This window comes from Sipha flava, unplaced genomic scaffold, assembly GCF_003268045.1.
Source record: "Sipha flava isolate LNK unplaced genomic scaffold, YSA_version1 241_pilon_pilon, whole genome shotgun sequence".
Classification (NCBI taxonomy): domain Eukaryota; kingdom Metazoa; phylum Arthropoda; class Insecta; order Hemiptera; family Aphididae; genus Sipha; species Sipha flava.
In genome coordinates this window covers 200,506-228,165 of record NW_020272889.1, presented here as the reverse complement: position 1 = coordinate 228,165, position 27,660 = coordinate 200,506, and the positions used below count along the sequence as shown (strand labels likewise).

At 27.7% G+C, this 27,660-nt stretch overlaps 5 protein-coding genes across 7 annotated transcripts; 3 read left to right on the top strand and 2 right to left on the bottom strand.

Moving 5' to 3' along the window:
• The first annotated feature begins 413 nt into the window (after window positions 1–413).
• Window positions 414–3,558, top strand: LOC112684104. The gene is made up of 3 exons (XM_025555425.1): window positions 414–1,467; window positions 2,366–2,533; window positions 2,728–3,558. The coding sequence occupies exons 1-3, from the start codon at window positions 1,350–1,352 to the stop codon at window positions 3,297–3,299; spliced, it is 858 nt and encodes a 285-aa protein (XP_025411210.1). The 5' UTR covers window positions 414–1,349; the 3' UTR covers window positions 3,300–3,558.
• Window positions 3,559–5,323: 1,765 nt separating this feature from the next.
• On the top strand, window positions 5,324–10,501 carry LOC112684115 (exonuclease 1). Of its 2 annotated transcripts, none has more exons than XM_025555440.1 (10): window positions 5,324–5,775; window positions 6,869–6,988; window positions 7,086–7,347; window positions 7,406–7,621; window positions 7,691–7,957; window positions 8,013–8,235; window positions 9,135–9,369; window positions 9,432–9,726; window positions 10,152–10,315; window positions 10,393–10,501. In XM_025555440.1, exons 1-10 carry the CDS (start codon window positions 5,615–5,617, stop codon window positions 10,415–10,417), a joined length of 1,968 nt encoding a protein of 655 aa, XP_025411225.1. In that variant the 5' UTR covers window positions 5,324–5,614; the 3' UTR covers window positions 10,418–10,501. The 2 variants fall into 2 exon arrangements, with proteins under 2 accessions (XP_025411225.1, XP_025411224.1); XM_025555439.1 differs by having other exon boundaries at window positions 5,330–5,775; window positions 9,432–9,783.
• A 1,768-nt stretch (window positions 10,502–12,269) lies between these two features.
• On the bottom strand, window positions 12,270–13,318 carry LOC112684122 (39S ribosomal protein L12, mitochondrial). The gene is made up of 4 exons (XM_025555448.1): window positions 13,105–13,318; window positions 12,808–13,024; window positions 12,603–12,734; window positions 12,270–12,533 (listed from the first exon to the last, which is right to left on the bottom strand). The coding sequence occupies exons 1-4, from the start codon at window positions 13,161–13,163 to the stop codon at window positions 12,417–12,419; spliced, it is 525 nt and encodes a 174-aa protein (XP_025411233.1). The 5' UTR covers window positions 13,164–13,318; the 3' UTR covers window positions 12,270–12,416.
• A 3,556-nt stretch (window positions 13,319–16,874) lies between these two features.
• On the top strand, window positions 16,875–19,616 carry LOC112684127 (52 kDa repressor of the inhibitor of the protein kinase-like). 2 transcript variants are annotated; one of them, XM_025555453.1, is made up of 2 exons: window positions 16,875–19,370; window positions 19,445–19,616. In XM_025555453.1, the coding sequence occupies exon 1, from the start codon at window positions 16,932–16,934 to the stop codon at window positions 19,359–19,361; it is 2,430 nt and encodes an 809-aa protein (XP_025411238.1). In that variant the 5' UTR covers window positions 16,875–16,931; the 3' UTR covers window positions 19,362–19,370; window positions 19,445–19,616. The 2 variants fall into 2 exon arrangements, with proteins under 2 accessions (XP_025411238.1, XP_025411239.1); XM_025555454.1 differs by having other exon boundaries at window positions 16,875–19,377.
• A 3,301-nt stretch (window positions 19,617–22,917) lies between these two features.
• LOC112684119 (gastrula zinc finger protein XlCGF57.1-like) lies at window positions 22,918–25,424 on the bottom strand. The gene is made up of 6 exons (XM_025555444.1): window positions 25,031–25,424; window positions 24,477–24,909; window positions 24,185–24,418; window positions 23,976–24,107; window positions 23,619–23,905; window positions 22,918–23,539 (listed from the first exon to the last, which is right to left on the bottom strand). Exons 1-6 carry the CDS (start codon window positions 25,039–25,041, stop codon window positions 22,963–22,965), a joined length of 1,674 nt encoding a protein of 557 aa, XP_025411229.1. The 5' UTR covers window positions 25,042–25,424; the 3' UTR covers window positions 22,918–22,962.
• Between the last annotated feature and the right edge of the window lie 2,236 nt (window positions 25,425–27,660).

The following is a 27,660-nucleotide window of genomic DNA, read 5'->3' as shown; positions in this document are numbered from 1 at the left end:
CTGACTAACGGGTGGCAGACGACGAAAGACTAAAGCGGTTATATGATACGTTTGACCAACGATGATGTGACACCGCGAGAGCGTAAGGCTTCAGTTATCCACCCATGTTTGAGACCATAGAGAGAGTCACAGGATTAAAAGATCTTCAAAAACCGTGGTGAGAGTTAGCCACCTTGTTCAGTCACATTTTCAACAAAACAATCAGGGTCAAACTGGCCAAGGAGACAAAGGGGAAATCGACTCCTGGGCCCTCGATAGTATCATATTAATTAGCCGTAAACAAAATGTAATATTAAATTATAATGGCAAAACACCATTCATTTACTATTAGAATATCCGAAATTGGATGAATTGAACATAATTAACTAAAAATATTTTTTAATCAAAATGCAATAATACCAGGTCCCCCACCCCCCGGGTCCCTCGATACCCAGTCCACCCCTGAAAACAATTATTAATAATTTAGTTATTTCAATTGTTCGAGCTAATTATTTTTTTCTCCGTGTGCAACACTGAACATCAGTGATTAGCATTATGTATATGCTCAGTAGTAATAACTGTTATCGCAGCGCGAACGACGTAAACATTGGTCTAAGAATAATATACGTATACAGATAATAAACAAGTAGGTATTGTTAAAAATTGGAAGCAACGAATAGACGTCGCTGTGATCGTTTGCGTCCATATTGATAAAAACAGGTTTTCATTAATGAAGCAACTTATCGTACAATTAATTATAGTTACAGTTAAAATATTTTCTATTGTTGAAAACTTGTTTTTATAAATATGAACGCAATAATAAACTGTACAGCTACGTAGTTGCTGCGCCCAAATAGGCATTTTGTATGATTAACGACAGGATACCGAGCGTAGCGGCCGTACAATTTAAAATCAATGATAACACGTACAGATGAAACATTATGTAAAATATTTTGTTTGAGGGCCAATTCGATGCCTACTGCCGCTGTGGAGCGCTAGTGTCGACAGCCTGCGACGGAAAGTCGTGTTAAAAACGTGTTTTGTTTGCGAAAAAATTTCAACGGAAAACGAACTCGTCGCACTGCATGATCGTTTCGACCACCAAACAAGCACATCCGTCGCTACTCGTCAATGCAAACTGTTAGGATATACGCACCTGTTTGGTATATTGTACATAACATTCATGTGGCTACGACCGGTGTCCCTCTACCGTCGCATGCATTCGACACTAACGCTTCATAGTGGCAGCAGGTATTGAGTGGGTCGCCATATGATCCCATTTTGCGCAGTGGCGCGTCCGAATGTTTTCCACAAAATCGATGATCTACCTAATCGTCTGAAGCAGTGACATAACAATCTATTTTCAAAAAATGTCCGGTAATAAATGTCAATACCATGGTTGTGGTAAGACCAGCAGGAAATTCCCCGCCATTCATTTCTTTCGGTTCCCAAAAGACGAAAGACATAAAATTTGGATCACGAACTCTGGTAAGTTTATTGCTGTTCAAATTTTAAACTTTTGCCAAACAAAAAACCATCTGTAATAAATTAGGAAGTGGTATTCTGTATTTTTGTCAACACCTTTATTATAAGGTAAGATGAATTTGTAAATAACAAAATGTATTATACAGGCTGGCCCACTGTGATATCCCGATGGAAATACCTATCTTCATGTATATATTCATATTTTTTTTTTTTAACACGTGAAGTCACGTTTGATTTTTGAAATGTCTAGTTATTTCTTCTATCCGATTATGGGATGAAAATACATGTAGATTATATAATTATCACTAGTAGTATAAATAGATTATAAAAAATATATTGATATATTTTAGCAATTCCTTTTTTGTCAATATATTGGATTTATATGTTATAATGTATACATAAAATCTCCATACATATGTACCTACTATATATATATATTATACCTTATTATACTATATTTTTAAATGAACACTGGCTAATAACTTTAGTTATTGAGGCCCTAATTTAAAAAAAATGTATATTTACACGTGTATATATATATTATAATAAAGTACAATTTTATACATGAATTAAAGTGTTGAATACGTTTTTCACAATATTTCTTAACCGTGTATAGCAGATATATAAGTATAAAAAAAAGAGGTTTTAAATTAATCATTATTTTTTTATGACTGTTATTTTTAAATATTACATGCAAATTTGTACACTTGCTATATTATTAAAGTCTAGTATGCAAGTTTATATATTCATTTTAAAAATATTTATAAAAAATTATTCATACTTTAATTATGTGACTTAATTTTAATTAATATTATTATTAATATATATATATATATATATTGTTTTTTTAAGAACATAATATAAATTACACTTTTAAAATAATATAATTTATTTTCACCAGGAAGCACAGCTTTATTTTCTCTTGACCCAATAAAACTCCATAACAGATATATTTGCCAAGAGCATTTTTCTCCAGAAAGTTTTATGAATGCCAATGACAAAAAGAAATTAGTATGCACTGCTATTCCATATAAATACTTTTCAAAAGAAAATCCAACTACATCATCAGGTAAAAAGTGTTTTATATTTTATTAAATTAAAAGTATTTAATTGTTTTTTATTAATAAAATATTTTAAAAATGCTCTGGTCACATTTTATATTGTATAGTAACTAAGCAAATCTTTTCTTTCTTATTGTTTGGATTTTATAATTTTTTTTTAATTATACTGTTTAGCTAATCTTGAAATTGTAAATTTTTGTAGGAATAATCAAAGATGATCCTGAACAAGAAATGGAATTAGTTGTCACTACTCCTATTATTACATATGGACGTTCTAAATCTGGTAGTGTAGAATTAATATTTCCAAGTCCTTTTTCAAATATTCCCACTAATCAAAAAACTGAAATGTCAGATTTAATTGTATCACCAACCCCAAATTTAAAAGAAAAATCTCAATCAATTGAAATTGATGGTCCTAATAAATTGAAATTAAAAAAAAAAATTAAACAGGAAAATAAGATAATTAATAATAAAACTACTCATATTTCTAAACTAAAACATAAAATAAATAATTTTAAAATACATAATAAAATAAAAAAATTGTTAAATGCATATGAATTTTCATCAATTAATTCTAAATCAATGGCTATGATGCAACTGAAAACTAAATGTCGCACTTGGACAAGAAATGAAAAAAATCTAGCTTTGGGTTTATTTCATAAATCACCATCAGCTTATAAATTTTTACTTTTAAAAAAAGTTAATTTACCAAAACTATTTACTATTCGTCAATGGATTGATCAATCAAAATTATTATCAGTAAAAAATATATAAGCCTTCCCAATTCGGTCCATATATAAATATATATAATATTTTATTTTGTATTAAATATATTTGAAACATTTTGGAAGATTAAACAAACGACTTTGAAAGAGAAAATAGTATAAATGTATACATATAATTTAAAGGGACTCTAAGTTTTCACTACAATGATATTTGAACGAGGACTCTATGGAGGTCAAAACAGATGAAAAATGTATGAACTCAAATTCATATAGAAAATTATATTACAATTTAATAAAATATTGTTTTGTATAATTTTTTTTATTTTAAAATACAAATGAGTGATCAATTTTTTGTATATTGTTTTTATTTTTATGAACGTTATTAATATATATATGTTTTATTAGATAATGTTGTTCTGTGTATTCTCAAATTTAAGTTTGATTAAAAAGTTATTTTAGTCACTGTTGCTATCATACTCTCTCATAACTAAAAAATTTATTAATGGAAATATATTTTGGGAACCAAAAGTTGAATACCTTGGACCAGTGCCGGCGCTAGGGGAGGACAAATGGGACATTTGTCCAGGGCCCCATGATTTTTAATTATCATCTTAATACCATGAGACACATTGACATTTTATATCGATAAATTATAAATCTATATTATGCCTATCATCAGTGTTTTGGAAAATGATATATAAATTTAGCCATAGTACAAATTACAAAGTAAATTGTTATCAATACAACGATATCCATGGAGTAGGATTCCTACAATAAATAATAATATAAATATTTATTTTCTCTATAGTTATTGTTTAAAATTCGAAGAAAAACAATATTTTTTTAAAAAATCCTTTGAAAAAGAAAGCTAGAATTTTGCCCCTTACTGGTAACCTAAAGTCTAATACCTATGTATGTCCAGAGCCCCGCAATACCTAGTGCCGACACTACCTTGGAGTAATATTTGCTGTAATAAAAGTTAATTTGGAAGCTTCACAATCCAACAAAATTTACTGCTATATTTAAAACAAAAGAATCTACAGAACATAAAGAAATGTTCTTTTTTTATTTATAAATAAATCATTTTTCCTATACTTATTTGCACCTATCTCATCTTGGGTAAATCACCCCATTACACAAAAACCATAAATACAAATTCTCTAAAATATTGTAATAAGAATAATCATTAATGCCCCTAAGTTTATAAGGAATGTTAATATACACAAAGACTTACAAAGCCAAAATTATATCAAAATTCTAGTTCGAAATATCTATAAATAATTAATTAATTCAACAGATTCAATCTATTACATGCATAACAAGGTGGATATATATCTACCTTGATGCATAACTACCTCAACATTGATTAAAACGAGACTGTCTTTAAAAACTTGTAATGTTTCCTGTCTTTAATAGTGATATAAATCATATTATAATTCAGTGATCCTATTTTTCAGAAAAAATAAGTCTTGGTAAAGTTATTGATCTATATACTATTTTTTATGAATATCTAGAAATATCGATAGGTTTTATTGTAATATTTCCTATTCATACTATAAAAAATGTAAAAATGTATTAATATATCAGTAAAAAAATATAGACTACAATTTTTTCAACAAAAAATACTGTATGTATAAATACTTATAAAAGAAATTTCAATGTTCAATAGAAGAAAATTAGGCAATATTAGGTCTTCATTAATTAGTTGGTAACAATATTATAGCTTATTAACTAACATGACAACTTACATTTCTCAATTTATATAAATATTATATTTAAAAAGTAATATTCAAAATGATCGTAATGTTAGTAAATTAAATATTACAACAGTTTACTTATTGATATTCTGCATTTCTTTCAAATCATATTAATTTTTGGTTCATTAATTTATTAATGGTTTTTCAAAAAATAAAAGTAAAACAAAATTTACTAAAAAAAAACGTACAAATTACAATTAACATTAAACCTTTGGTTTCTTAAAACTAACCTAAAACAATATAATTTACCAACTGAACCTTTTCAATTTATTACCGCGATAAGCACTACAAAAGCATATGTGCTATATTATCAATATTTTGGCGGGTAATATTCTAGTGTGTGCAAAATTAAAATTTACATAATGGTTAAAAATTAATTTATTAAATTAGTTACTTGATTTTTTTATGTACACACAGTAAGTGTAACATTTGTTAAATCTTGAATATTTATTAGAATTGGTCGATTTCGATAACCATTTTTTTCAATTTAATTTCTATAATATTCGTTATAAGTGTTAATTTGTTTTTTTTTAATGTTAAGAGTAGCTACGTTTGTATAGCTTATTTCATTTTATAAATTTATGAAAACAAAAAAAATCAAAGAAGAATGGGTATTCAAGGTCTAATACCACTTTTAGAGAAATCTTGGAGATCGGTTAATGTGTCAGAGTTCTCGGAATGTACTGTGGCCATCGACGCTTATTGTTGGTTACACAAAGGTGTGTACACGTGTGCTGAAAAATTAGCCAAAGGAGAGGACAGTCAAGCGTGAGTATAAGCTAATAGGCTTATTATTGAATGATTAAACTTTTTTTTAAACATAAAAAATTAGAAATTGTAAATAGGTAATGTGATATGTTTTTCAAATTATGAAGTTAAATCCAATCCTATTACTTAATAGATATTTATATAAGTTAAATCTTAAATAGAGTTAGTAATTTTTTTCAAATTATGTACTTAATTGTACCTAACTAAAATATTCAATATGCTTCTTATATATTTTTATGCTTAGGTAAATAAGTTTATGCTTATATTATTAAAGAATTATTAAGCAAAAATCTTAACTAACAATATTTTTATTTTATATCCTTTTTTTTCATTCTTTGGAAATTATTGTCTCTTTTCCTAATAAGTTTGCTACTTTGGTTTTTACCATTGCAGGATATTCGTGCTAGGAATAGTTATAGTGTAAGTGAATTTTGCTTATGGATTTCCCTTATAAAAATGTTAACATATAATTTAAGGTTAAATGTAATCCTAGTCTTAAAATATGTCTATTGAAATAAATGTTTTGACAACAAGTAATTTTAATGGAAATAACATTTATAGTTTTCTTTTCTTATATATAAAAATTGAATAATTTGTAGAAATACAATACATTATAGTGAACTCCATTTATTATTACTTTGAAATGAACTGTTATATCAGTATACACAATTTTTATTTGGGTTTTCTTATAGATAATATTATTTTTAATGCTTATGTTAACAATACTATCATGATAAATAAAATTCTTATTTCTAGCCTATATTATATAATCATATTTATAGGATGACCTAGGAGTAAACCTATAAAAAAGTTTTAATACATTTATTTTTAATAGTTACTGAAATTAATAAAATGTACACCATATTATATACATGTATACAATTTTTAAAAATCTTTTTATTTAAAATTGTTATAATAGTCAAACTAAAAATAATCCCATTATGAATAATAAAACATTTTTGAATTTATAATTATAATTAAAATGTATTGAATTTTTATATTATATTTTAAAATATTTTTTTTTGTTTTTATAATATAACAATATTTTTAAAGTATTAATTAATATTTAGTTATGTATTTTATAATTTTACAGTTATGTACATTATTGTATGCGATTTGTGTCTATGCTGTTAGCTAAAAATATCAAACCAATTTTAGTATTTGATGGACAGCAATTGCCTGCTAAAGCTGAAACTGAATCAAAAAGGCGAAAGTAATTTTATTTAATATTTAATAATATAATTTAATTTAAGTTATTGTATGACAAGAATTTTATTTTTATTTTTATCAATATTATATTTGTTGTTTAGACTTAGAGAACAAAATCGAAAAAAAGCTGCTGAGTTAATGCGTTTAGACAAAGGAAAAGAAGCTTCATCCCTTTTAAGGCGAAGTATAGATGTTACTCATAAAATGGCATTAAATCTCATTAAACGATGTAGAGAAATTAATGTTGATTGTATTGTTGCACCTTATGAAGCTGACTCTCAACTTGCTTATTTAAATTTAAGTGGCATTGCTCATTTAGTAATTACAGAAGATTCAGATTTATTGCTGTTTGGTTGCAAAAGGGTAACTTTTATTTATTAATATTTATTTTAAAATATCTTTTAATAGCTTATTTATTCAGGTATTATTTAAGTTGGATCAAAATGGGGGTGGCATATTAATTGAACAAGAAAAAATTCACCTCTCAATGAATATGCAACCTGAACAGTTCAATATGGATAAATTTCGATATATGTGTATATTATCAGGTTGTGATTACTTACCTTCTATTCCTGGTATAGGACTGATGAAAGCCCGACAATTCATCTCTAGATCAAGTGAACCAGACATCTATAAAGTAATCTTTGACAAAACCTTTATTTTAATATTTTATCGTAAAAATAGTAATAAAATATCAATATCCTAGAATCTCTCAAGATTGGGATCTTTTATGAATGTTAAAATTCCATCTGATTACCGTGATCAATTTATGGATGCTGATCGTATGTTTCAATATCAACCTGTATACGATCCATTAACTCGTCAAATAATACCATTGAATAAAATAATTGATCCTAATTTATCTACACTTGTTTCTAAATTAACTAATGATCAGGCTTACCAACTTGCTCTAGGAAATATAGATCCTATATCTCTTGAAGTTATGGATGATTGGGATCCAGATACTCAAATGGTAAGGATATTCTTATATTAATATTTTGTAAATAGTTTTAATTTATTATTTATAGACTCCTGCTAGCACTACAAAAAGTAAAGTTATTAAAGCTCGTCATAAAAGTATTTGGTCAAAAAATTACATAATAACAGAATTCAAACCTAATATGTATTCCTTAAATCAAGAAATTATTAAGAGTTCTCCAATTGTCCATTCTAAATTTCCTAAGAATGGCTCTTATGCGAGTAACTCATCACCATCCAATGAATTGTCTTCAATAAAAAAGTGTCTACCAGGTAATTTTTTGGTTTGTTTATAAGAACATAAAAATAAATCTTACTCTACCCATTTATTATTAAACAGTTTAAGAATTAAAGCTAACTTAATATACTCCATCATAAGTATTCCATACTTTATATTATGATCCCAAAACATTTCTCAAACTTTTTATTGTTTTGATTTGAACTCTATAACCTTATGATCCCTTTATAATAAAAACTAATTAAGAGCCAAATTATCTGTGTTATATGTTACTGAATATCTTACATCATTGATCATCAATAAACCAAATTACCAATATACAAAAATATTTTAAGATTTATCACTTAAAAATAATTTTAATTTTGTTTCAAATGTCAAACTGCAAATATTAAACAGTCAAAAATTAGTATATCATTATGTGTCTTGCTATTTTTTTTTTTTTTAACTAAAAAGATTTTTTGTATTATATGGTTAATTAAATCTGATTGATTAACTCCTAGGTTGAGAAATTTTGTATTATGGTATTTGTTAACATTTTTATATTTTTTTGTTGTATTCATATTAAACTATATTGAGTAAGAAACCATAACTAAGCTAAATTAAAATTTTGGATGTGATATCTGAATAATAATAATAATAATAATCATAGATTAAATATACATAACTTAATCTATACCACTATGTTTTATAACACCATCTAAATAATAAATGTTACATATCACATGCCTGTGTATTTGAATGGTATAATTAGAGCTAATATATTATTTCTTTATGACCCATAATTTTCACATCTATTACAATATGACAAATTAATTTTACTTTATCATAATAACATATTAATTGTTTAGTAATTATAATGTAAACGTATACCTATAACTCTGAAATTTATTATGTCATCAGTGATTATTTGTCTTAAATTTACTTATTTTTTCAGTAACCGAAGATGATATTTTAAATACTCTTGAAGAAATTTATGAAAATGAAACCTATGATCAAGACGAACCTCGGCCTAAAAATTCAATGTCAAAAAAAGATAAAAATGTGGTAGAAAAAATTTTAGTTTCAGAAATAGATAATGTTACAGCAGAAAAGGAAGAATTTCCAAGTTCTAAACAATTAACAAAAAGAAAGCATACAGTTATAGATTCAGAAAAACAAATAGTTAGTGGGTAAGTAATTGAAATAATTTTAATTGAGTTTTATAAATTTATTAATAGTTATTTATTTATAGATATTTTTCTACTGAAGTACCGAAAAGTTATGAAGAAAAGTGCATTAATCCATTTAAATGCCGCAAAATTACTTCCCCTAAAAAAGAAAACACTAAAGATGATTTAAATACATCATTCAATTATAATTATATCAATGAAGAAAATAAACCTCAACTTTTTGAAAATGAAAAAATCACAAAGATTGATATCAACTCATTTAAAAAAACACCTAGTAGAGTTGAAAAAGCTTTTAGTTGGAAAAACTTTTCACATAATAAATCTGTAACAAATAATGATGAAAGTCAATATCAAAAAGTAATTCCATACGAGAATGAAAATGATAGTAGTTTAACAAACAATGATACTATTAAAGTAAAAATATTTACAGTTTCCTGATTGTATGTTAAGTCTTAAAATATATTAAGTATCATTTAAATACCTGTGTTCAGTTAACAGTAGCTTTAATTTTATATGAATTATTTAATGTAAAATGCTGTAAAACCGCACTTCAATAGTCTTAATGTATGGGATCTATAATACATATTTAAATATTCATCATAAGTGGCTATTAAATTAAAGACTTTTAAATTGTATAGGAGAAAATTTATATTTTTTAGTAAAACTTAAAATCAATATAAAAATCTTTCAAATACTATGAGACTTAACATATTTTTTTTCATTTTTTTTTTTTATTACTACACTTAAAAAATATATTTAATTCTTGTAATGATTTTTTATAGATTGACAATGAAGACGATATTGATGAAGGATTTTTTAGTCAGAATGCTAACACATCAAGTTCCAAGGTAACTCCCAAACAAAGAAAACGTTCATGTCCTAGAACTGGATTGTCTAAAAGCACTGGGAAAGGTAGCCAGACCCTGTTATCCAAGTTTGGCTTCAAGTAAGTCGATTAATTTTGTTAAAGCTATTAATATTATTATGTTTTTAATTAAATGTTGTTACTATCTCATTTTACAGAATGGGTGAACAGTTAAAACGTTGAATCTGGTTTTTTTGAACTCACAATGATGATCACTTTTATTCATATAAAGACTGACATGTAGAAATTATATTATTTTTATGTACTTATTTATTAATATTCTTTTACAAAATTATCTTTTACGTATTATTTATTAGTTACGTGTATTCATCAAAATTATAAATATAATTATTACTCTGCATATATTTTTATTTTTTATTAATTTTTATTGTATTTGAAAATATTTGATAAAATAAAGACCAAGAGAATTGCTAGGTGAAAATTACCATTGAACAATCCTAATGGGTATGAACCTCTATAACCAAGGGTTAATATAGATAATACATAGTTTATTAAAAGAATTTCAAGCATTAAAAAATATATTAATTGCTATGCCTGGAGGGAGTAATCATAAATAAGACACCCACATTAATCAGCAGGCTTTTATAAATTGTTTATATATTATTATATAGTAATATATAATCAATGGTTTTATATACCTTTTTTAATTTGCATTGTTCATTTTAAGATACAAGTGAGTGATCAATATTTTTATTAATTAATATTGTTGTTTTGTGTATTATAAAATTTAAAGTTTGATTAAAAATGTATTTTTAGTCTATATTGCTATCATACTCTCTCATAACTAAAATTTAACAATGAAAATATACTATGGCATCCAAAAGTTAAACATATAATTTTTTTAATATATAAATAAATAATTTTCTCTATACTTATTTACATCTGTTCAATCTGGGGTAAATCACACCAATTAACAAAAAAAACAACAAATACAAATTCTCCTAAATAAGGCTGACTAGGCATATAAAGAATTTTAACCAACACAAAGATTTACAAATTCAAGATAATATCAAAGTTCCAGCTAAAAATATCTGTAGTTAATTACTCAATTCAACAGGTTCAATCTATTACATGCAACATGTAATAAACTTTAACATTGATTAAGACGGACTTTCTTCAAGAATTTCTTAGTTAACTATGCGCTTTCTCAAAAATTTGTCTTAATTTCTTCATACAACTATTCAATGTTTTTCATAGATTAAATATACATATATTTAGAATATACTTATACTTAATCCACGTTATATTAATTTACATAATACCATTTTTGTATTGTAAGTCTTAATCAGAACCTATCAACCTATCTATTAGTTATATTAATTTATGTTTTTTTTATATTCCTGTTATTTTAATTTACATTATGTTTAGAAAATGTAAAAATAAAAAAATATACATGCATACGTAAAATGTATATTATTGAATAAAAAATGTATAATTGGTAAGATGGTTTTAATATTATGGAAGTATAGTTTTATCATAATCGCCTCATAAAATACATTAAAAAGCTATAGAACAGTATTTCCAATGTAAGTTGATTTCAAAATGTATAATAGTGAATATTAATATATTAACAAAGTCAATGATTTCATGTTGAAAATTGTTATTAATAGTTACAGGGAAAATATGTTTTCATAAAATTGACATACCTATATACTATTTACTAAGCGTATCTACCAATATATCTATAAGTATTTTTTTTTAAATACTTATACATATATATATATATATAGATAGTTTTATAGTTGATAACAATATTGCAGCTTACTAACATTTCATTTTACATTTATAATTGCATAAATATAATACTTTATTTAAAAAGTAATATTTATAATAATCATAATTTTAGTTAATTATGTATTAAAACAATTTAATTATTGATATTCTACATTTATTTCAAATTATAGAAATTGTTTGGATCATTAATATATTTTTGTAAAATTAATTTTTCAATGTAATTTTATTAAAAAATGTATACATTAGCAATTTACCCAAAACTGTTTTCAAAACAACTCAAAAAAACAGAAAAGGCAATTATATACTTTCAATCTAACAATATTAAAATTTACAATGTATTTAAATATTATGAACATTGACTGGTTACATAATTCATAAACATTTTGTAAAATAAAATAATCATACATATATAATACATTTGTATTACTCAGTCAATTACACATTCACCTCCTACTTTAGTAAATGCTTCTTTTAATTTTTCTGCTTCATCTTTACCAATATCTGCTTTAATAACTGCAGGAGCACTTTCAACAAACTTTTTGGCCTAAAAATAAAATATAATGAAAATTACATAGATTAAATAAGAAGCTCAAAAGTAATCAGAAGTACTAACCTGTACTAAATTCATGCCTTCTAACAAATTTTTTGTTTCTTTAATCAAAGCAACTTTTTGTTTTTCATCATACTTCATAAGTTTGATAGTAAAACTTGTTTTTACAGCTGTAGCTACTTCTTCTTCTTCATCCTAAAAAAATTATTTCTTTGTAATAATTAAATTTTTTCTAGAACATAATTATGTTTTTTTAAACAGTTTTCACCTGTGCAGCTGCAGGCGCACTAACAACTGCTCCCATGGGAATGTCTTTTAGATTGAGACGAACTTTTAAGAGTTCGGTAAACTCAGCCACCTCTAACATTGTTAAGGCAGTTATTTCGGTGTATAATTTTTCTAACTTTGGGGAGCTCGGTAGCACACTGCCATCCGGCTCTGGAACAGTTAACGGCTGCGTGGCGGCAGAATACAGCCTTAAGCTTCTACAGAAACATAGGCACCAAAACTTATAACATATTCACAACTATTCGGTATAGAGTTACTAGTTAAAGTTCGTCCTTACTTCTTTGACATAGGTCGCAGATAGCTGCCAATCATACGGAGTGAATTATTTAGTAACATTATAATTAGTGAAGCTTATGACAGATTCCTGTTTAATAAGGTAATATTTCGTAGAAATTAAATCAGGTGTACGAAGTACCTATACAAATACACAAATTGGTTAAAGTTTTCGATAAGAAAAATTATGAATTTTTATTTAAAAAAAAAAAAAAAAAATCCTTTAGTTTCTTGAAACTAACCTAAAACAATATAATTTACTAACAGCTGAATATTTTTAATGCATGACCGTGGTAAGCGTTATAATACTTATATTGACGACCAGGTTATCAATATTTTGGCGGACATTATTTTAGATCAAAGTGTGTGCTAAATATAAATTAATTAGATATAAGCAAAACGGGTCAATCGAAAGATTTGATTCATTTGGATTGAGTCATTCAAAGTTCATATGATTCGTTCTAATCGTTTATTAAATGATGCACGAACTAAAACAAAATTACTACTGTAGAGCAGTAGCTTGAATTGGGAGGGTTGAGTGGCAACTTGTGAACTTGCCACAGTCTAGAGTTTAACTATTCCAAAGTAAATATATCATCAAAATATAAATACGTCTTTCGTAGAGCCATTGACATGTTGTAAATTAGAAAAATGTTTGGAAGTTCTGGTGGGAAAGGTTGGGAAACAATCCGTGTTGTGTGACAGCTCCCACGATAATCATAAAAATGTTTTATATAAAGACATGATTTGGAACAATAATATTAAGAACAATATGTTGATAATATTATTATAATTATATATATATAATTAGATTATCAGATTATAATAATATTATAATCTACTAATCTAACAACGCATTTAAATTAATTTGTATAATACAAAAAAGAGTTATGTGAACTGTAGATTTTCTATTTATTTATTAATGGGAGTGTGATGGCTAAGTCCAAATGGCTCACATTGATATTGAAAATGTTAGCGCCCCCTGAAACATTAATGAATTTCCGCTTATGGACGTAATAACTAACTTTGAGTCGGCAAAATAATAAAAGCATGAAAAACTGAAATTATTGTAATGCCACTGATGCATAGAATTGAATACAACAAAGATCCATTAGATCAATCGTTTTCATTCATTCCATAAAATGTCGTTCATTTGAATAAATTAATTTATTTCATTTTGAGTTTAGAATGAATGAATGTATTTCGAATTATGATTTATATAATGTTATTGGAATATTAACTAATAAATTATTATGTCATAATAATAACGGTGTGCACAGATAATGTTCATTTCTTTGGTATTTTGTCCACAATACATAAAGTATGAACCTATTATATAATAAAAATAAATCTTTTTATACAATTCATTTTGATTAATATGTATGTATATATATTAATTAATTTGTTAGAGCTCCGCGTGAGAAGTCTCCGAAAAATGGCTTCGTGGGCTCATCTGAATGAATTAAATTCCAATATTATTGTATTCATTAGTTATTGAGGAAACATACTGGTACGATTTCTTGAATTGCGCAATGAATTGTATGTTTTTTTCACCGAATACCCATTTAGTTTAATATCAGACTTACTGATAAAATTTGATTATTTCCACTTTATTACTCATCTGATATTTTCACAGAATTAAATAAAATAAATTTATCAATGCAAGGTAATTACCACAGTTTTCACAACAAATGATAAAATCTGAGCTTTTTTTAAAAATAATTAAATTTTGGGTGGTGTATTTTTATCGAAATAAAACTTAAAGTTTCACCCTGTTAAAGGAATATTTAGAATCGACCAATAATAAAATTGATGAATTTGATTAATTATTATTAAATCATTATTTGTGTATTATTGTAGTCTCAAATAAATGTTCCTGATTTTTGGAGCTTCGACATTTTATTTGAAATGTAAGAGCTTTGCGAACAAAAAAGTATAAGAACTACTGCACTACATCATCGACTATAAGAAAGTCCACTGATTTATATTTTATTAGAATACTAGGAAACTACTCTAGTAAATTAAGGTTACAGGAGAAAACGGTAGTAGTCCATTTTTTTCGATTTTGATTTTATGGTTTGATTCGATAGCAAATAAGGTGTAATATCGACTGTTGAAATCGATGTAGTGAAAAAATCTTTCAGTCCATAGTTATTAAATGGAAAATATTAGGTATACTGGTGAAGAAAGATTTTAGTCCATACTTTATTTTTGCTCCTCTAAAAAATTTACAGAAATGGACTACTACCGTTTTTCTCCTGTACTCTTCAAATAGGAATTGAAACTACTGTTTGTATCATTGTAGAAGATAGAATCGCACAATGACGCACAATTGTTTCCTTATTGTTGAATGTTAGGATATATTTTGTTAGTTAAACTGATCAGATATTTTACAACACTACTCATTTTTTTTTTAATTTAGATTATTTGGAATATTTATTTTATCTTCCACCTCAGAAATGTAAAAAATTTATATGGCTATAGTTAATTTTATTGAAAATCATTTGAAATGAATTTTTCATTTACATAAATTAATTTATCAAGTCACAGTAAAAATATGTACTCACATATAAATTCAAGCCTTAGATATTATTAACGAAAAGTATGAAATTTATGGAGGATTTTTTCAACATTTGAATCAATTTGCGAATGCTACATTATTTATTTAGAAAAAAAATGTTAAAAAAGTTTAAAAGAATGTTAAAGGGAACGTTTTATAAGCGCTGTGAGGTATAGAGGGATCGAGTTCCCTTGCATCCCCCCACTTTAAGCTCTATTTAAAACTGCAGTTAATATGTTAAGTTTTCATCCTAAAATCATGGTGGTTGGCGAGAATATTGACTTATAAGTACTTTTCATTGCTTTAACTTCTAGAGAAAATAATTATCTAGCTCTGGTAAAATACGAAAGTGTCATCAGTGAATGACTTCTTTATTCATTATTTCCAATTTCTTCATATCAATAGCTCTTACTCTTATTGTGCCGATTGTGTACAGATTGTCTTTATATAAATAAAAAAAAAAAATCTGGTAAAATAGAAAAAAAAATATAGTATTGAATTTATACGAAAAAAAAAACGATAAACCCATAATAAATAAAATATTGTTTTATCATGTACTAAATTATTGTGACCCAGCGTTAGCCTTATTTCAAAAAGGGTAAAAATGCATTCAAATATTAGATAAACTGAAGGATATAAATTCAATAATTTCAATTTTTAATAATCCTAATTCATCCCACGAGAAAATAGCTAAAATGGTGTTTAATATTTTTCATATTTATATGAAGTGTCTGAAAATAAGAAGTCTTTGAACAACGCTCAAAGTTAAAAAGAATAAGGAAGTTGTAAAGTAAAGTAAGTTAAAAGTAAGTTGTTTACAAAATGTGCTACAAAAAAATAAAATTAATCTTGCGTCACTCAAGGGCACACCCAAGGGGGGGGCTAACGGGCTTAAGCCCCCCCCCAAAAATAGTTGGTTAACAGGGCAATTCTTCCGTTTTTATGTGTCGTTATTCAGTAAAGTGTCTTCATTTAAACAGTGTATTTGGATTTCGTTTTCGTTTATTTTTAGCAATGTTATGGGTATTCTTTTCCTGGAAATCGTCGATGAAGGCGACCTGCCGCGATGATATATTTTTGTAGCTTATCTCTTGGTTTATGTGTCAATGACACGGGCAATTTAGATAATCAATAATCATATTATTTCGTATACTTATTTCAACAAAACGATTTATAAATGTATTATATTTATCATTCGTCGTACAATCGTACAAGTGAACGTCGCGTCGTTGGTTATTAGCGTTAATTTTTTTTCTGTGGATTGCAATACAATGAATCAGAAACGTAGTCGTTCTGGTTCACTGTTAAATTATTTCAAAGTGGAGTCAAACACCACACCAAATGTTGAACTACCAGAATCAAAAAACCAAAAACCACCAATCACAGCAGAAAATTCATCAACAATAAATAACAGTGCTACAGATATACCAAATGAGTCTAATATCCAACTAAATGAAGGTAATAACATAGTTCCAAAATTTGATATATCTTTATATGTTAACAAAAAATTAAGTGATCATGAAAAAATAAACATTATTCAAAATATGTGGGTCCCCGATAATAGTTATATTTTTAAAACTCAGCAAATAGGATCGCAAAACAGAAAATTTAATCGATTTTGGTTGACAAAATATAAATGGTTGGCGTATTCTAAATTAGAAAATAGTGTTTATTGTAAGACGTGTGTCTTATTTGCCCCTTCATATGCTGGTAACTGTTCTTCTCAGGCACTTAATCAATTAGTTAAGACAGGATATAATAATTGGAAAAATGCTTTAGAACGATTCGAAAAACATTCATTTTTAAATTATCATAAAGATGCTATTTTAAAATATGATACTTTCATTGACATTATGAGTGGAAAATTGTTATCAATCGATAAAAAAATTGACAAAGATTCACAAAAACAAGCCTTAGATAATCAGGAGAAACTTAAACCAATTATTAAAACAGTAATTTTATGTGGGCGTCAAAATTTGTCGTTAAGATCTCATCGAGATTATGGCGTTTTTAGTACAAAAAAAGAGCCCGCGGAAAACGAAGGAAACTTTCGTGCCTTATTGAGGGCTAGAATTGAATCAGGTGATGAAAGTTTAAAAAAGCATTTTGAAACTTGTAGTAAAAATGCTACTTATATAAGCTGGAATATACAAAATCAAATTATTGAAGTGTGTGATGAAATTATTATTAAAAAATTAGTTACTAAAATTAATAAAGCTAAATTTTTTTCTGTCTTGGCTGATGAAACCACAGACGTATCAACCGTAGAACAATTTTCTTTATGTGTGCGATTTGTTGAATTGATGAGCAATAATGAGTATAAAATTGTTGAACAATTTTTAAAATTTGTTCCTGTGCAATCTACTACAGGTCAACGCCTAGCCGATGTTATTTTAGAAACATTAAACAATATTGGGATTGATTTAAACTTTTTACGTGGCCAAGGCTATGATGGCGCTTCTTCTATGAGCGATCAATTTAAAGGCGTACAGGCACTTATTACGAATAAATATCCAACAGCAATATACGTACATTGCGTTTCACATAGTTTAAACTTAGCTTTATCAAATGCAGCTGAAGTAGTTCCAATTAGAAACGCTTTTGGTATTCTTGAAAAAATATATACATTTTTTAATACTCCGAAACGTCAAGATATCCTTCAACATAATATTGAAACATCGACATATAATTCAAATAAAACGAAATTAAAGCAACTTTGTCCAACCAGATGGGTCGAACGTCATGATTCTGTTATTATATTGAAACAAATGTTGTTGCCTGTAGTTGCAGCTTTAGAAGAAATACAGTCATGGAGTTGTAAAGACTCATCGTCTAATGCGTTTTTACTGTTATGTGGAATTCGACAATCAAGTTTTATAATATCTCTATTGTGTGCAGAAAAACTGTTAAGTTATACTTTGCCAATCAGTAAAATTCTTCAATCGACTGATTTGGATATTTCGGATGCTTTAAATAACGTAGATAGTGTAATATCTGTTCTGCAAAACATACGAACAAATGTTGAAAACGAATTTAAAATTATTTTCAACGAAGCTTGCGAAATTGCTGATGCCTTAGAAATAACAATTGTTATGCCTAGATTAACAAAAAATCAAACCAAACGGTGTAATGTACCCTCAGAAAATGAAGAAGAATATTATAAACGTGCCATTTTCATTCCATGGCTAGATTCCTTTATTAATAGTATATCTGAACGATTTTTAAAGCACAAAGATGTGATTAAAAGTTTTAAGTGCCTTTTACCAACTGGACATATTCCCAATCAAACAGAAAAATCACAGTATTCAAAACTATTGGAATTTTACAAAAATGATATACCACAAAATGGAGTTAATGCTGCAGCCGCCGAATTCGATTTATGGTACCAAAAATTCGCACACCAAAATCATTCTTTACCACATAATGCGATCGATGCATTAAACTTGTGTAATGATACTCTATTTCAAACTATATTTATACTTTTAAAAATATTCTCAACATTGCCTGTTTCAACAAGTACAACGGAAAGATCATTTTCTTCTTTAAGAAGAATAAAAACATACTTGAGAAATACAATGAGTCAGAATCGACTGAATGGATTAGCTATGCTTCGTATTCATAGAGAAATCGATGTTCAAACTTCAGAAGTACTATCAATACTAGGAAAAAAAGGACCAAGACGACTTAACTTCGTAGTTTAAAATTAAAAGGTAAAATGTATGAAAAATAATCAATATATTAGTTATAATATAATAAATTAATAATAATATTTATTATTTTACAGGAATAACTTCACCGTAACGGCACGCGGCGTGACTACTGACTAAATCAAAACTATGTAAAATATCATATTGTTAATTTCATAAAAGAAAGTGACGTAAAAATCGTGCACAAGCACAAGCGTGTTTTCCGATTTTTGTACATATTTAAAAATAAATACTGTAACTGTTAAAAGATAATTTTATTTAGACCCCCCCAAAAAAAAAATCCTGGGTGCGCCCCTGGCGTCACTTCCTTCGACAGAAAAAGCTGGCAGACAACATTCATTTAGAGTTTAGCTGCAAGTTCAATTATGACTAGGTCATATAAAAATCCCGAAGATTGGGGGTGGACAATTCAAAATAATATGTTGTCACTAGTAACTACATTAAAAGCTCCAGCATTCGTTAAATTACTTAAATATATATCAAATAGTATTAAAGGTTGTGGTAAAAATCGTGGTTGACGAAAAGCAGGTTTTAAGTGATCGATTATATGCGTACATTGCAAAGGCCAAAAATAGAAATAATTTGAGTGATATTAAAAGTTTTATAAATTGTAATTTATATTATGTTTTATAATGTTATTATAATTAAATCTTTCACCTTTAGTTTTTAAAATATAATAAATGATATGTAAAAATAAATGTGACACGAAATAAAAAAGAAAATTAATAATTATTTTTTTACTGTACATTATTATGTACATTTTAAATATTGTTTAGTAAATTTCATATAAATAATTCTTCATAACATATATACAGGGCCGTCTCAAGATTTTTCGGGGCTAGGGGCAAATTAATTTGTGGGCCCTTTGATCATAATAATAAGGTATGATAAACGAAATACTCACTGAGAATAACAAATTTCTTGTAAACGTATTTTCCAAATCTTAACTAATCAAGTTTATTTAAATTCATGTACTGAATTACATATTTACATAATATAATTGAATATTATTCATATTATTTATAATCTAATCGTTCAATGTAATCGGATTAGTCGCTACACGCTTACAACTTTAATGGCCAACACGCAGCGTGTAAAATTGCATAACATTTTATAATTTTTAAAAATATACTCAATTTTATATAAATAGATATGCCTCTCAGTAGTCAGTTATGGTATATTTATAATTAGTATCTATATGATTCTGTTCACTTGTGGTAAAGTTTTGTCCATGAGCGATAAGATAAGCTAACAAAATAAAGATCCTAATTTAAAAACAATAAAATATAAATTTAGACTATTGCAGTAGTGTAACGGTTTTTTATACAATACTTCTATGCAATACGATTAAAAATAGATTTGTAAAATGTAAACATAATACATGATGGCAAAGAAATTTCTTTGGAATTTTAGAAAATAGGTCAAAATTCCATTAAACTGTTTATAGCTAGTATAAATGTACCCATATACCTGCGTATCAAAAATTGTATTATAAGAAATATACGCATCAACCAAAAAACGGAGAAGTCGTTATATGCCGTATACCCTTCGTATATACGCTCCACTACAAGTATTTTTAATAAACGTAAACGTTATGTTCTTACAATGGAACACAAAATAGGAATTCTCGATAAAGATGAGATTCGTAGTTTTAGTTTGTCTTAATAGAACACGCTGATGTTGTCCAACCCAATTATTCCTTCTTAAACTTATGTACGATGTAGCAGTTGAAAAGCGAGTGGCAGCTTTTCGTTACTGAGAGCTTGAAAGATAATATAGATAATACATGTAGTTTATTAAGAAAATGTTAGAAAAATATTTGTAGTAGTATTCATAAATAAGGAAAGGACACCCACATTATTCAGTAGGCCTTTTTAAATTGTTTATATATTTAGTGTTCAATAGTTTATTTAGCATATGATCCCCAAGGCCCATGTAATAAATATTGCTCCAATTGTATGTAGCCATTATACCTGACTTTTGATCACAGAACAAAAATATCTTGCGTTAGCAAATTAAAGATTTGATTTAATACTTATGCACAGTTAACCATCCCTACTACAACTATTCTGATAAATTGTGGAGTCCAGTACCAGTTAAAAAAACGTCAGTGAAGTCTGTATGAAACTTCTAAACTTGAGCATATGTTTGTTTCAACCAGACCCAGATTATTATTTACAGTGAAGATATTTTTATTTCACTTTTAAATAAATAATTTCTTACACATTACTCTTTGATAGATGGATCATAAAAAAGAAGTTTTGTTTGAAATCAATAAAAACATTTTCAATTAAATACGATATATTCAATTCCTTAAGAGTCGTAAAATTTAATTATATAGGCATTCTAGCTATTTGCAATTGATTAAAAATTGTTAAGAAAACATCATTGATATTTATGCATGTACATCAATTATTTAGTGTTCCTAATTCTAAATAAGGCAATAAATCTATTATTATAATTTGTTCCCCCATACAATTTACATCTAAATTATACAATCTTTTTTTACTATAACCAAAAAAAAAAAAAAAAAAATGGAATGTTTATATTGATAAAATATAAAAATTAAAAAATATTAAAATGTGCTAATTTTTTTTCTATATTTTAGTATGTTCCAAATATATATATATATATATATTTATATATAATATTTATATTACTTAATAATTAGTATTTTCTTTATACATTTAATTGGTACAAGACAGTAGAAAAAAAAAAAAATTAAAATAATATTAAAATAAAATTACTGTAGAAATATTTTTACATCATATTAGTAGCACCCATTAAAACTTGGGATTTTCTTATTAATTACACTTATATTAGTGCAAATTAATTATTAAATAATAATACACACACAAAATTTATCTTTTACACAATACAAGATAAAGCCTGGCAAAATTAATCAAATGTTAACTTAATTTAAATTATCATCTAATGAGTCTACTACATATAATTTGATTAGGTATTAAAAAAAAAAAATCACAATATTTACAAACTCATCAATCAACACGAGGATGTATGTTACTTTCGATAATTAGACAAACAAATATAAATAGGAAATTCATTCCAGGTGAATAGCTGCATAAAAATAACTTAAAATTTTGTCATGCTGCAACGAATGCATCAATATCAATTCAACTGTTAGTGAATCATTATGTGCAGCATAGTTTTAAACTCGTGTTAAATATTAATACATTTTAATAAAATATTTCTAAATTTAATTAATAATCTACACAAATAAATATATGTATATTTATGAATATATACGATACAAATTAATCATTTTAAAATTTAAATACACTGACGTATACTTGAAGAGCAAGCAAGGAAAAAAACTAAAGGAAAAAATATCTAGTTAAGACATGGCTTTATATCGAGCCGATGCTGTATTTTTAAAAAATATTATATACCAATTTGCACTTATGCATAAAATAATACATTTAGGTAGTTAGAAAATATTAAACACTATATTTTCAATCATCCACCACTGCCTTTATATTTTGCAATTTAAAGTTCATTAAAAACTGAAATTTCAGTTAGAAAATTGTAACTTCTTTTGCTATTCTTAATTACAAGATGTAAATTGAAGCAGTTATTAAGACCCTGAATGAGCCTCACTTGGGTGATGTCTTAAAAGTTGGGGTTGACTACCAGAAGATTGAATATGTCTAATAGGCTGAAGTCCCAATATAGAGGCATGAAGAGGAGTTGGTTGCAGGCCAACCTGTTCAGTCTGTAAATGTTGTATTGATTGGACAGCTGAAGTTGTAGGATTACGATTTCTAGATGGTGGTGGGTCCATATGTTGTCTTTCATGCAATACAAGGTGATTTTTTTGCATGAAACTTTTACCACATTTTTGACATGAAAATGGTTTGTCTTTACAAGTCGCATTCGGGTACTTGATGTGATGTTGTTGTAAACCATGTTTTTGGGTGAAGCCACGACCACAATCTCCGCAGTAGTGAGATTTCTTATTAGCTACAGTACCAGCTTGATGTTGTGTTTGGTGATGATTCTGTACATTAGTAATGCCATTTGATACCCCCTGTACGCTTTGTTTTAAAGTAGCAGCTAGACTACAAATGTCAGACAGGAAACTATGATCACCAATGTGTAATCGCATATGGAGTGCCAGACCTTCATCACTAGCAAATGTTTCACCGCATTCACTATAAGTATTTAATAAAATTAAGCTTATTGTACATTACATTTTTAAAATCTATAAATAAATATAATTATTAAATTTACCGGCATGCTTTGCTTGCTGTTGCAGTATAAGGAGATCTATGTACTGGTGTTGATGAATTTAAGCCGCAATTTCTAACATGGACCAATAATGTGCGTCTTTGCAAGAACTCTTTACCACAAGCAGGACAAGATTCAGGTATACGACCATGTTGTCGTTCATGATTTACCAATTCAAATTTACGCAGGAATGCAGCTCCACAGTCTGGGCACACAAATGGTTGTGTTCCTCCATGAAATCTAGAATGCATGACTAGATGTTCTTCTCGCGAGAATGTTTCACCACAAACCTAGGACAACAAATATTGTAATTCAGAATATCATTTAGAAATTTAAAAAAGTTAAACAAATAACACATACCGAACAAGAATATGGTCGTTCTCCCGAATGGAATTTAATATGAGTAGTCAAGTGACGTTTCTGTGGAAATCTACGACGACATTCAGGGCACTCAAATGGTCTATCTCGGGTATGTACTCTTTCATGACTTACCTAAAATGGAAATTGTGTATTGAATTTGAATATTTGAAACATTAAATAAATGGTATATTCAAAATAAAAATACTAACCAAATGATGTTTTAAGGTAAAACTTTTATTGCACTCCAAACATTTGTAAGGTCGTTCAGAGCTGTGCAATAACAAATGTGTGCTTAAACAGTGTTTAAGTGCAAACGTCTTACCACATTCAGGACAAATATGTGGTCGCTCACCAGTATGACCTCTCATATGTGTTGACAGATGATGTTTCATTAAAAAGGTTTTTCCACACTCCTCGCAACCGTGAGGGCGAGCTTTAGGAGGCTAATGTAAACATAATAATTAGATAATGAATTTTAAGCGTATAAAAATGTAATATTACTTGTAATGGTTTTTCAACACTAGAACTGGAGTCGTGATTTGCAAGAGCTGCAACTGCTTGCTGCTGTTGCTGTTGATGATGTGTATTCAAATTTGGATTTCCAGTCTTACGAGTGAAATATTCTCCATCAGTTGTAGACAATTGTATAGGCGGCGCCAAGAAATGTCTAGCTTCTTCGTTCATAAAAAACATGCTTCGAAACATGAGATTGTTACTCATCGTTGTCACGTCATTCTGGTGATTTTTTTTGGCCGCAAGCCGAATATTCTGTGATCCGGTCGACAGCCTGTTTTTTTTTGTTGGCTTCACCGGTTTAGGTTCTAAATCCACTGAACTCGGGCTGGCAATCGGCAACGTTAATGCGCCCTCGAGATTCAGCCGCTCGGTCAGATGGTCTGTTACCAATCTTATTGGCTGAAGATTGTCATTATACCTGAATACAACAACATTGCCTATAAACACCCACGGACATTCCGACAGTGGACACGTACAATGTAAAGTACACCGTTTTACGGGCGGGCGGATATTTTACTCACACGGTTGAGAGTACTTACCTTTTTAACATTAACTTGCAAAACGGATCTGAGAATCTTCGTAAAACAGCTCAGTTGTGCGTCGTCAACGGCGCATTAGGTTACGCGCAAACAACAATAACCGAGACAGTTGGTGCCACCACGGGACCGTTTAGCGGCGAGAAATCGAGACGCTTGAAACGCGCACACATCGTATCCAAGCTGTCGTTGAACGCTGGACACTCGAGACTAAAAATACGCGGATTGCACGGTACGGTTGACGGATTTCGGACAAATTTATTGAATTGGATTACGCATCGTAAACAATAAAAAGCGTCAATGACATCTTCTGTTGTGTTGATAACGTTCCGCCATTTTAATTGTGTAGGTGAGTCGGCGGTGGGTCGTAATGATTACGGTGCACACAAAAAGAACAAAAAATAAAATAAAACACACCAAAGGGAAAAAAGTGAAATGGTGGATAAAGCGAAGGGGCATGGCGGACGGAGATTGGTAGTTTTGCGTCACGTCATCTGCACGCACTGGCGCCGCCGCCATCATTCATGACGCGTTGCTCCATCTGTTGTCTACGCTTCCCGATCGATGGTTTTAATTTGTGATTGGTCACGGCGGTAACGGTTACAAAGTTATGCTTCGCTTTATTTTTTGTTTTTGAAAACGAAATCTTACCGCCTACACTTAAAGACAAATGAAAACGAGTAGTTCATTGCAATGTTTTAATGTGAGTATTAAGTATTCAGGAAAATGAATAGGAAAAATGATTACTTATTTTCTCTAAGGTTTCAATACACGCTTTAAATTATGTAATACACTGTTAAATATATTAAGCAAAAACCCATTGATGAATTTTAATGAACCCTTGGATAGAAGGCATATGAGTTTAATTGGTCAGGTTAGCTATTTTTTTTTTTTTTTTTTTTACTTACGCATTCTATTACTACGATTGGGGACGTTATTTTACGTACAAGGAAGATCTATACATCGTGATGTGTGTAACAGTAAATTAAATATATAATTCAACTAATCATATTACCTATATAAATACCTTATTATTTTCACCCAAAATGTTTTAAATACATAGCTCGTCATAATTCACCTTTTAATTTTTTTAATTATTAGATATACGTGATGTGAAGTTATATTTATCATTGTAGAATACGATAATATTACTAAAAGTATCATTATTTTGAATGTATAAATATTAAATACACACAAATATTATGAGGTACAATGGCTCATAATGAATTTCTACAAAAACTGAATTGGTCAAAAAAGGGAATGGAACATTTTCTCTGAAAAGAGAATCGCCCATCCATGTGTGTACTGTGTTCGCTGAGTAGTGCAGAATAATTTGTAATTTGTTTGTTGCGAACGCGATTCGATTGATGTCGATTGACCAATGTACTCAGTCATAAACCTTTCCAAGTATTAGTTTTTTATCTCTTGTTTTTTGGTAAGTTTATTTGTATTACTACTGCGAAATTTAATGTTTCAGTATTGTTCAAAGTCTCTATAAAATTAAATATTTTAGGATGTGTGGTGGTAAATCTTTTAGTTATCTTTGAATAGATCGATTTTCTACAATTTGTATTCATATCAATTTTTATCAAATCCAGTTTACATTTTCTGTGATAATTTACTGTCTTATTATGTATTATGCATTATGAACGTAGTGAAAGAACTGATCTAATTTTAGGCAGCATGGTTTTAAGGCTATCAAATCATTATAAAAACAGTTTTCAATGCTTCAGGTGATAAAAAAGGCTGTCTAAAAAATAGTTTCAGAATCAGTCTAATTTCTAAAGCATATATATGATTTCATATTGCAAAATTATGCTTAAAAATAAAAATTGTTAAAGTGTTATCTGAACACAGATGGGAACCCATTCAGTATACCTTATTAAAATACTTTTTTTAAACGGGAACTAAATCCTCATACTTTAATACAGCGATTCCCAAACTTTTTCAACCACTGAGCCTTTTTTTTTGAGCAGTATTTTCTCGTGGAGCCCAAGAAATATTTAGTATTAAGTTTTATTTGCCTATATTCTACGAAGCATATTACTACACATGATATGTATTTACACAGGAAGAAACTTAAAATGATATAGTGTATCTATATTTAATATAATATTGATATACAATAAATCTGACAGGGAAATAATTGGAATGGGAATATGTATTAACTAAAATTAAAAAAAATATATTTTCCTTTCGGGATTTTAATATTGTTTGTATGCGTATCATATTTGAGTTTATAAAGTCTTGTAAAAATGTATACGCTCGTTGTTTTAAATAACTATCAATAATTGTTACGTTTTTACATTTTCTATGGTAAAATAAACGGAGCTCTTTAGGAAAAATTACGTCTAGGTTAGAAAGTCTTCCTAAGGAAGGTTAAATATCTTTAATAAAACACCTTTTTTAAACGGAAGCTAATTCAGCAACTTCCGATTAAAAACCTTCCATTTATAGTAATATATATATATATAATTATTTAATAATACCACTATTCCAGTAAATAATTATTTATTTTAAACTATTATTATATATGGATTTTGTTTTGAAAGTAAGTTTATAATATAATCAATTTCAAAGTTTTAATTTTTTAATTTGTGCTATTTAATATTGTAAATTTTTACCACTCAATT